Source organism: Cervus canadensis, chromosome 18 (assembly GCF_019320065.1).
Source record: "Cervus canadensis isolate Bull #8, Minnesota chromosome 18, ASM1932006v1, whole genome shotgun sequence".
Classification (NCBI taxonomy): domain Eukaryota; kingdom Metazoa; phylum Chordata; class Mammalia; order Artiodactyla; family Cervidae; genus Cervus; species Cervus canadensis.
Genome location: NC_057403.1, coordinates 43567624 through 43579662, shown reverse-complemented (window position 1 = coordinate 43579662; position 12039 = coordinate 43567624). Strand labels below are relative to the sequence as shown.

Genomic DNA, 12039 nt, shown 5'->3' with positions numbered 1-12039 from the left:
GTAAATGTTGCCCCCAGCTAGTCTGAGGTTTTATTCCAAAAGAGATACTTTTCTGGGAGGCATGTCTTTCAAAAGAACAAAAAACTGTGTATTTATTTTCCAGTTTGAATGTTTTTACTGCATTTAAAATAACATGACCTTAAAAATAAATGGAATTCTAGGAGTTTCTCTAAATATGACATCTGTTTCTTCTATCAGTGTTCTCATTTCACATATGGAACCTTAAAAAAATACATGGATCTGATATATCAATGTTTTATGTTAATTTTATCAAAGGTAGAGTCACCTAGGTTTAAATGAAATCCAAATATGTACTTTAAATACTGAAGTAAAGAATATCCCCTTACATTTTCATTTTTTTATAAAGAACAAATATATTTCCATATCTGGTCAAATTATGTATACCAAACACATACACATATATGCATTTACGTGAGTGTATGTGTGTGTATGCATGTGTGTGTGTGTTTTATATTATTAAAAACATGTACTACCCGGAAAAAAAAATTAGCATGATGAAATAGGCACAACCATACATTATATCAGCCGCTAAAAATTAGAAACAGTAGTGTTCCAATAGCATTAGTACCAGCAAAAAGATCACCAACAGTTAATCTGGCAGAAACATCAGAAGCTGTATGTGTTTAAATTAAGAACAATTTAGCAGCCTGGTTTTTCCAAACCCACAAAATACTAGTGTAAATCAGCATAAGTCACTCTGAATTTAGTCCACTGCTATCTTCCCTCTAAATTCAGGATTACATTCCACTGGAGTTTCATGAGGAATTCCTTTTGAATTTACTGTATTCCTCTATGCTTGGAGCCATCTGTGTAACTATAAATGGTAAACCACATCTGGCTCCATTTTCTTTGTAGAGGCTGTGTACATGATTAAATCTGCATATGTGAACAGTCTTTGAGAACCCTTTATTCATGAAAATGTTTTTGTACATTGCCTACAGTGACAACTGAGGAAGGGATCATAGTTGGCCTTTGTGCACATTTCATTGTTACATTACGTTTCTGGAGTGATAAAGTATCCCTCTGCAATGGAATGCCCATTGGTTCCTGTGGTCACTGGCATGCCCACTGGCAGTCATGGGTCAGCATACTGTAAGTACACACCCTTGATCAACAACATGGTAAGATTAAAAAAAAAAAAAAAAGAGCTGAAGAATTCACCTCTGCCCTAAAGTCTTTTTTCTTACGGAAGTAATTCCTTTTGTTCCAATGTTCAAGGGCATCCTAATGTGAGGGATAGGGAAGAATAAGCTCTAATTCTCCACAAGGAAATCCATAGGTACCTCTGTTAGGCCTAGTGGAAATTAAATGCATATTAACATGGGGACATTTCCCTTACTAAAGGAAAAATGACTGCCCCAATGTAACCAGTTTGATTTCCGGGAAGCACAAAGTGCTCATTTAGGATCATATGAGCATCCATGTTTCTTAGAAGATTATAGGGGGTCAGGTGTTTGATTTACAGAAATAGAACACAGAGAGTCTATGGATGGTCAGCAGTGTGCCCTTAAATTTTGGATATTAGATGACTATCACGTTGTAAAAACTTGAATCATTCAATTCTTAAAATGGTTAATATCATCTTCAGAAACTGGACCAACTCTTCTTTTAAATATGCATTGGATTAGTGTCTCTCAGGAGTTAATACCTTAAAATCACCTTTAATAGTCTCTGGATTCAAAACTCAAACTGGCTGAATCTGAATTGAATGGTGTTGAGGGTGAGGGCCAAGGGCAGGTGGGGAGGTTTCATAGGGTGGGTGAAACCTCCATTTTACTGTTTTCAGGTTACTGATATACGTAATAGTTGAGAGACTGTTGCATTCATCAGCTGCATTAACCTAAAACTATATACTAACTTCAAAAATGGGACACAGCTTTACTATATTATAGTACAGCTTTTCTCTCTGATCAAATTAAAAGATTTAATTGCAAAAAATTTTATTCTGAATATTTTTAATGAACATTTCTTAAAGTTATACTCATGGCTTGGCAAAGTATCAAAAATGTTATAACATATTAAAAATGGCTCATACCAAATACTAGCATGAAGATTTTATCTTACCAGATGATTCTCTAATATGTCATATGTCAAGTAATAAACACATTCAAAATACCATTTGAAAAGGAAGATGAGAATGCAATCTGCACATCACATTTTTCTACTGAAAACCAGCCAATTCTGAATAACAAACAAATGCTCTCCTCTTAAAAACATGCTATCACTATGAGTAACCGAAAAGGGAATATATGTAGTTTGTGATGAGCCTTACTTATTGGCAACGATGAATAACACTGCCATGAAATCCAAGAGCTGTAAAGAATCCTGGGGAGGATGTTGATTTTTGTAGAGTTTTTTCAACTATGCTTCTGAAAACACATTATGTATTTAAAAAACTGTATTAGAGAATTTTATAGTTCTAGTTGCTATCATGTGTGCTTGCTGGATTTTGTCCCTAAGTGACATTTTTTTTTGACACAAATGTTTTGACACTCATTATACCCATTTACTTCTACACACTTCACACAAACTTCAAGTGTAAGCAGCATAATGAAGTCTGTTTTTAATGTGACAGGGAAAAAAAAGGTTGCTCAAGCACAAAACATTAAAATAAAATCCTTCAAAGTCAGTTTTACACTCTCAGATCACCTTCTAATATGGAAAGATAAATTTCATGATGATAAACTCTGAGAAAAACATGCTTTTCTTAAAATTTCATTTATGCATTATTCCCAACAAAGTTTAATGCTTTTTATTATAGGAAAGTATATTCAGTAAATTCTCACATTGAAGGGGAGTAGAAAATGTAAAAGTAATGACCAAATGGCACTTATATTCATGTATTAAGACCATGTTAAATTACTTGAAATTATAAGATGTTAAGATAAATATTTATAAATTAATAAAAATTTCAAAATGTATGAGTTCTATTATTTCATGAATGTTTCCCTTTTGCACATATAATTTTCCATTGCAATTAAAATCAGAGAGATAGACATAGAGGAAAAAAAAATCAAGTTTCAGATTCAAAAGAAATGGATTCTAGTCTTGTACTGGGGTTTCAGCAATGCTGAAACTGACTCTGTACAGGTTTTGTAATTTTTCTTGAGTCTTAATTCCCTCATTTATAAGATACAAGGATAACATTATTTTCTCTGCTATATAATATGGTGATTGTGTGATCTATACAATGAAATTTTAAGATTTCAAACATACAACTACTAAACAGGCATATTATGCATTATTCTACAGAGACAGATAAAATAGGATAATAAATGTTTTACATAAAATTAATCAGGGCTGATGAGAGTGAGGACCAGAGCAAAGCACTAGGGCCACATGATTTGGAACGGGGTCCAAGGTAAATTCCACATAAAGATTTTTAGCCAGTCTGTCCTTGCTGGAGAGCCCAAGATGTTACTTTGATGTTTGAACCCACTACTAGTAACCTTTAATATAATGAGCCACTGTGCAAAGATAATTAACACTAGGATAAGCAACGTAGGTGATACTCCACAATGACGCGTAACATTAATTTAGGTATCGTCTCAAAGTAAACCAAAATAAAAGCCTCTCCTTACTACTTGTTTAATTTGTAAGATGTAAATTTAGCTTACAAAACATTTCAAACAAAACCCAGTTAAAAAGTTAAAGCTATATCTGTAGATCAGATAGCTATTTTCTGATGTTTCAGAATGTGACCAATTAGAAGCAACTGTTGAATATCAGCTCTAACATAAATATATATGTCAATATATATAAAATTTACTTGTATGTAAATCTGTATTACCACTTATTGGTATCATACACTGAAAAAACTTATAAGTACACACACATGTGTATTACTTAACAGAGCTGTGGAGCAGAATTTTGTTTCTAACATTACTAGAAAGGATTAATTTTTAAAATACCATAATTATGAAGCAGATTTTAAAAAAAAGGAAAGCAGCTCTCTAAAATACACCTTAGGATAAAGATGCTGTGTTTCTCTTTTTCAGAACCAGGAAAAACTAAGACCTTTGCTTCCCATCAACGGAATTAGGCTCAGCTAATAGGCTGGGTAGCCCAGCAGAACAAACAAGGGCTTGGAGAGACCAAGAGAGGTTCAAATACGATCTCTATTACTTCATAGCTTTAAGAACTCAGGTAAATTTACTTAATTCTATTTTATTTTCAATTTCTCCAAAGTGGGCATTAATAATACCTACATTTCCAAGTTGTTGCAAAGAATTTCTAACAACACATAAGCAGAGTATTTATCACAGTGCCTTCAAGCTTGCAGTCTGTATTCAAGAAATGATAGCAGTTGTTACTGCCAACAAAGTGATATGGTTTTCTTAGTAACAGACTGCTATTCAGGTTAAAGAATTGACTGCCAATCCCTTAAAAAAAGCTTATTTTTCTTTTGTTACGTGTATAGATTTCTTGCCATCAGCTGTGGCTAATTCTTTCATCAATATTAGGTTTTCTGACATTCAGTGTTTTGACAGAAAAGATCTCAAACAAGAGAAGGAGAGAACACATGGAATTATTATTTACCTGTTATAAAGTTTATCATAGTTTTCCTTTAAAAGTTCCCGTTCCTTTTCTAAATCATTAATTCTATCCTGCAACTGAAATGAAAATTACACATTAAGTACATAAAACCACCTAGGGATTAAAAAACAAAAAGAAAACCGAGGAGACAAACATGTTTCAGTCTTGATTTCTACACTGCAGCCGTGAACTAGGCCACGTATATTGTCTGTATCTAATTTAGCATCGGTTTTTTCCAAGTTGTTAAGTAAACATGAAATTAATATTTCTGTTTTAATTTAGTAAGAATGTATGCACTGCTTTATGGCAACATGTGCCAAAACTCAATAAAGAATGTGTTAAAAGCTTCTATTAGGTTTGGGGAAACATTTTTTTACTTTCCTCCCTGATGGATTCCATCATTATATTCATTTTGTATTAATTTCCAATTCCCCCCCTCCCAAAATTAAAGAATTAAGCTTTCTTTTGGTTTGTGGTTCAAGCAAATTGTGTCAATCACTATTTACTGTGAACGCACAATTTCTCATGTTACCTGGAATTTACAAAGAAACATCTTTCAAATGACTGAACAAATTAAACTGTATAGCTTGCTTTATCCCAATGTATAAATGAATAATATTTTTAGAAATAAACGCAGGCCAATAATTATATATTGATGACTAAAATGTAGCTTTCTGAATTTATTTCTAGTATTTCAGTTTAATTCACCATTATATTTTATTGTTACAACCTTTTCCCATGGATCAGAGTACTCTTAAAATTCATTCCCTTCTCAAAATTCTCTTTTGATGCCAGTATGAGACACTGTAAAAGACTCTTCCAAGATGACAAGAGAAAGTAGGCATCTTATTTCCTCTCCATTCTCTTTAAGGACAAGGTTAACAGACTACAGAAGATTGTGCTAGCTGGGAAACATGAGAAGCAACATGAATAGGAAGATGAGTTTTCAAACAACTTCTTAGAAAAAAAAAAATTTCTCAAAATTGCTGACATTGTACGGCAGAACATTCTCCTCCTTTAGAGACAGATATATTTCTATAATTGTTCTGACATCTCAAATGACTAATAAACTGTTAAGATTGAGAAAGTTAAGTTCCTCAGGTAATTTGGTACCCGTTTAAAAATGTCATGGTTAAAAAAAACCATGGTTTTCCTTTCCTCAAGGATCCTTAATCCTTTAGATACACAGTGGATCTCAGCACATTTTTTAAGTATTGTTAACTACCGATTTGCCATGCACATATTACTGGGTGTGCTCAAAGTGCCATGGATGTAGTTTAGGATTCTGAAGTCAATATAATATTTAAAATGTCTCCATTTTACTTTTTCAAAACAGTTACAGACAAGTTTTAATGCAACCAATGGCTAAACATTTTAGGAGCTTACCTCTTCTATTCTTCTTTCAGAAAATGTCATGGAACGTAACTGTTTCTCAAGACTGCAGCATTTTAAACGTTGTTCTTTAAGTTGCAGATTTAGCTCATCTCCATTTGCCATTAAGGCATCATGGCTGATCCGGAGAGTTTTTTGCTTCTAAAAAACAAAAAGAAAATCCTTTCAAAACTATTTTTGGATTCTGCTTTGAATGAATGATTACCATTCTAAAAAATGAATTTACTCCAGAAGTTCATGTTACACAGTTTATTCTTTATCTTACCAACATTGTATATGTGTTACTGTATTAATGTGCTATCATACAATGTATAATGTCTCCATACAAGGTAGTCTTGGCCAAAGGGTTTCACGAGGAAGAAAATATTTTAGCACAGTCACACAATGCAGTCTGTTTTTGTCCTTTATTTTTCCCTAGTTTTTTGACTTGTTGATAGTGACCAGTGAGTAAGTTAGTTTCAGCAGATAATTTTTTTTTTTCATTTTGCTGTGGGTGCAGTGGTTGGAAATGCTGTCTAAAAAATGCTGCTGCATGGGTTAAAAATAAATTCTGATCACAAATATTCAAACTGAAAATATTTGTTGCCACACCAGATAAACAGCTTTGGAAGGTTACCTTCTAATTTTAATACAATTATGAACTTCAATTTTGTAAAATAGATACTGAAGTCTTAATTTCAAAAATTGATTTACTTATGAATATGTTTTAAATTCAGTTTTACATACTTAAATGCCACATACTTCTTTTAGAAATAAAAACGGTGATTACACTAAAGTCTTTTCACAGAGTCTATATGACCATAACACGTAATGCCTCCTCTGCTAATTTAAATCATTAAAGTCCTACTGAAGTTCTTCAATTGTTTAAAAGAAACATGGATATTGAGATCCTTGAGTCTAATTTTTGTTAATCTTGGTATTATTATAGCTAGCTTTCTTTGGGCTACGTCAGTGAAGCTGTTGGTCTCAACCTCTCAAATCTCTACCCAATGTCAATCCCAAAAGAGGTATCTGTGTTATCAAAGATACTTGCTACTCATGATATTAAACAAATACCTACAAATAGCTGGAGTCATTGCGAAATGGAAATCAAAACAGTCAAAGTGATAAATGAAGGCAGAATCACTCTTTAATTCCTTTCTTAATTCCTCCTTTAGAGATGGCTTTCAACTACATGTATTTTAAACCTCCTTCTTCCATCTAGCTACTGATAGTACTATCGATGCCACTCTCTAATTAATTTCTCTTTCATACACGCTCATATTTATATGGAAGGCAATGTATTACTTGACATTTCAAGAGGTTACTGCAGGATGGAAAACACTATCCAGAGTATGGTTGAAAGTATTTATCTAATTCAACAGTGAATTTAGGCTTCAGATGACCCTATGCTTTGCATCAATTTACTGCTTTCCTTGTTTCAGACTTCAAAGAAAGTCATATTGCTTAATATGAATTCTGCTCATCTGGAATGCTTTGGAGTTCATTAATTCCAGAAACTATATTAATTATGCAGTGCCAATAAACAGGAATGCTCTGATGGCACATTTCTGTGGGGCCACAGTCCTTGTGAAAACAACCATGGGGACAAGAGTACCACGTACTGTCAACCTGAACGGTGAGGATTTAAAACAAATACACTGACAGGTGACGTGATGGGTATTCAAATAGTTTCTGAAACTAGTAGTAAAAAAACAAAACACCACATATCAAAATAGATTTAACAAAACTTGGTTATTAACCTATTCTAAGCACTGACCTATCTTAGATACTTCATAAATGCGTGGAACTGAAGATATATACAAATACATCTAAACCTTCATTGCTATATGCTCATATGATTTCAGATAAAAGGAGTGAAGAATAAATTTTCTTGACATGAGATGATTTATGATAAATGTGTTTATTATTTTAAGATGACACAGGTATTCACAAAGAGTCCAAGCAGTTATTTCTTTAGTTAATTAAGTTATAAACAACTGACCATATCAGAAGGGAAATAATACACACTTGAGAATAAAAAGAGTAATCTTTAAAAATTACTTTTCAGTGTTATGGCCATTCTACTTTAAAAAAAGTTTGAACACTATTTTTGAACCTCTGTATCTATGTACCACCCTAATAAAATAATTTATTACAGTACCTCTTGAAGCTGAATAAATTTTCCTTCCATTACTGAAAGGGCATTGCTTTTCTCCACTAGTTGCTTATGAAGCTTAATCATTTCTACGTTGTCTCGAATGTTTGACCTTCAATGATATATTTAAGAAAAAGACAGACACAGAATTAAAAATGCAAAACAAAAGGAAAAAAAAATCTGTGGTGAGACTATAATTTTTCATTGACTGTTACATAGAAAAAAATTTACACACATGCATATCAGTCATTGAGGTTTCTAGTTTATTATACACTCAGGATAGACTTACTGTTTAAAACCAACCAATAATCATTCTTAAACTTTCATAAACACATAGACTCTCAGGGTTTGAAGGGAGCCCCATATTTGATTTTGTCACTTCTACATAGTATCACTTTATACCATCACTTTATACCGTCCTGAAAGATGTGCAAAAGTACATCAGTCTTTCGCACAGCCATCATTCTGCCACCAAACTTCAGACTGATTTTAAGGAGGGCTATCATATTATTTTCCTCTAAATGAAAAATATGCCATACAGCTACTCATCTTTCCACAACTCCCTCGAAACAAATGGTATCATAAGATTATCATTTATTGGCGTTTCCTCCTGGAGTTCAGACTTTTCAAAATATTTCCAAAAAAAAAAGTGACTTAGCATTTTAGACTAATAGTGCCCAAAGCTGGCATTTAAATACGTTGCAGATGTGCCTGTGGCTGTAAGAGATCATTTAACGTCCACAGGGTACATAGAAACTCTATATGCTGCAATACTAGTTTGTATTTTTCCTACTGAGATTAAAGCAAACGTAGAATTTAACAGGAAGATCTTGTTAAAGGTTAATCATAGATCTAAATGAATACCTGTTTTCAAAAGGCATTTATTTTCCTGACAGAGAAAGAAGGTTCCTTAATTTAATATGTTTCACATTCAAAAGTATTTTAAAAATTGTGAGGCTTGGTTTTAGACTTCATTTTCTAAGAAAAATAAACACAAAAATCTTAAGTTCAGAAAATATTTCAGTATTTAAAGTAAGTAATTTTACTTCCAAAACTTATCTAGTATACACATATTGGAAAAATTGTCACAACGCCCTACTGGAACCAGAAAATGGACTACAAAGCTCACACATCTGTAAACCAGCTGAGGACTTGAAATACTTAATTTTCCTCTTTGATATTTGAAAGTTCATTGTATTTTGGCATCGGACAGTTAGTTGTCCTCACACAGAAGATAAACAAGTCCAAGAACCTGGATCTTGCCCAAGGTACAGTCTTAACACAATGTTAAAATAATTATGTGTCTAAAACATGTTATCTAGTAGTTCTGAGCACACATTCAACAGTACACCCACCAATATTCCCCTCAGTATTATTTTACTTACTAAAAAAATAATAATAATATGAAGGGAAAATATTTTTTGACTAGGTCGATAGAAAATATTCACATTTTTTCATATTTAAAAGTTGAAATTAACTTATGTTTTCTCCAGAATTATTTGGTTTGACTGCTCAACAGTGAGTGACATTTACTATTACAGAAGGACAGAATATTGTTCAAATAATTTCAATCTCTACTTATATTTTCAGCTGTAATTCATCTCTTATTTTTCTTGTTTTTAAGCATGTTAATATTTTCAAGATTAAATATATGTGAGATATGTATGAATAACAACTAGTATGTGATGACACCGACAAAAAATTAAGCCCCAACAACCCATTCAGCCTCATAGGGTCATATAAACAGCAGGTTTTAATTTTGAATTTTCTTTGTCAGACAAAGGCCAGTAAGTATCTTAGAAAAACTTTCAGTGGTCTAATTGGTAGATGTTTTCTTGAATATTTCCTAAAGTCCTCGGAGTTTAAACTTTTCATAATATTGCCAAGAAAGGTGATTTGATGTTTTATACTAATGATGCCCAATGAGTAGGCACAAATACAACAGAAGTAGTATTTAGAAAACAATGATAACAATGTGGTACTTTAAATAAAACATCAGTTCATTACAGAGTACACCTAGTCTGAAACAACACAGCACCTGGAAGTCTTTAATAATTATTCTAAAGTTTTAGGGGCTCTATACATAATGGCTGGGGCTTCTCAGGTAAAAAAATCCACCTCCCAATGCAGGAGGCTCAAGAGACCCAGGTTTGATCCCTGGGTCTGGAAGATCCCCTGGAATAGGAAATGGTAACTCGCTCTAGTATTCTTGCCTGCAAAATTCCACGGACAGAGGGGTCTGGCGGGCTACAGTCAATGGGGTCGCAGAGAGTGGGACACAACTGAGTGACTAAGCATGACAGATAATGGTTATCGTTATGATGGGGTGTTTCTGACGGTGACAGTGAAAAGGAAATATAACTTGCTGTTAAGCTGAGAGTGAAGAGTCGATGATATAAAGCGCAAGAAAGTTAAAAGCAGCACTGTGATGAATGTGGCCCGGTCTTCAGAAAGGTGTACAACGAAAAATCATCTCAGACCTGCCAATCAACATTTTTACACAGATGAAATACAGTAAAAGAATGCGGGTGTATGTGAGAGAGGAAAAAGGGAAGGAGATGTCATGGAAAGGAATGTGAGAAGGATACTTGAAGGCAAGAGGGAGCTAGAGTCCTTGCTAAGTGGCTGGTCCTGGACCTCTGCCTGCAGAGGAAGGCCTCAGGTTGGCCTCCTCTGAAGAGCAGAGAGAGAAAGGGCTAATTTTATGAACAATATTTTAAGTGACCACCACATAATATGTTCCTGCCCTGTTCTATGCACTATGAAGGGAACATCAAGTCTTCAGGATGATGCCATTTGAACAGAAAGAACAATGCATAGCAAACACATTCAGATGAACTCAGATGGTCATGCACCAATTCATACATGCTGCATTATACATGGTGAAATGATCTGCAAATGGATATCAAGCACACTAATTAGGTGCTTTGTGAAAATAAATTTCTCATATTTTTCAACAAGGATTTTGAAAGAAAAAAAAAACCCATAAAAAATTAAGTTGGAAAATGTGGTTTCTTTTCTTTTGCAGATATATTATTTAGAATTATGATCAAATCTTTTAAAACTATGAGAAGAGCTGTTGGCCCATCTCTAAGATTAAAAACAAACTAAAGTAAATTAGATTTTATGTTGAAAAAAGTAATCCAGCTCTCAAACCTATGTGCCAAGTTTCTCTCATATAATTTGAAACAGTCAAGCAATAAACTCTGGAAGAGGAATTTCTAATGGAAGCCTTGAAAACACTTGACTCCAGCTCTGCTACTGGGTGCCATAATAAATCCAGAAACTTAAAACCTCAAATATACTGGAGAAGAAAAAACTTTCAGTGGTGCTATGTAATGTATAGTCTAATATGAAAGCTTAAGAAGTCCAAATCTTTGCTCCAGTGAAAGTTTCTAATACTTCACTTCCTAGGCACATAGTTGCTCCCCGCCTTCACATCCGTCAACAGTTCTTTCTTGGCTACAGTAGGGATTATGAATGCTAAAAAAAAAGCTTCTTGATTATTTGATGCAAAAATGTTATACTACCATTTTTAGCACCATTTAGCACCATTTAGAAGGGAAGGTTTTAGAATACAAAAGGCAGGCTATGAAATTCTGGAAAGTTGTTAGGTAAGATATTTATGAGATAGAATGAAGAGGTTCTTTCTGAGTAATAGTTTTAGGCTGACTAAATTTGGAGGATAAGCTTGAAAATAATCTTAGAATAAAGAAAAACTCCAGTTTTTTTTTTAAGAGTGGCAGACAGTCTGTAAGCATACAGGTCATTCCTAGCTCTTATTAGGGAGACACATGTGCGCTAAGTCACTTCAGTTGTGTCCGACTCTGTGTGACCCACTGACTGTAGTCTGCCAGGCTCCTCTGTTCATGGAATTCTCCAGGAATGAATACTGCAGTGGGTTGCCATGCCCTTCTCCAGGGGATCTTCCCGAACCAAGGACTGAATTCATG

General features: G+C 33.7%; 1 protein-coding gene across 3 annotated transcripts in view; it reads right to left on the bottom strand.

Moving 5' to 3' along the window:
- RPGRIP1L (RPGRIP1 like) overlaps positions 1 to 12039 on the bottom strand; it is a 97060-nt gene that overhangs the window by 65026 nt on the left and 19995 nt on the right. For all 3 annotated transcript variants that reach the window (XM_043434802.1, XM_043434803.1, XM_043434804.1), the window contains exons 7-9: positions 8093 to 8198; positions 5944 to 6090; positions 4561 to 4634 (exon numbers count right to left, since the gene is read on the bottom strand). In XM_043434802.1, the coding sequence (XP_043290737.1) occupies positions 4561 to 4634; positions 5944 to 6090; positions 8093 to 8198 (327 nt within the window). The remainder of the gene's footprint in view (positions 1 to 4560; positions 4635 to 5943; positions 6091 to 8092; positions 8199 to 12039) is intronic.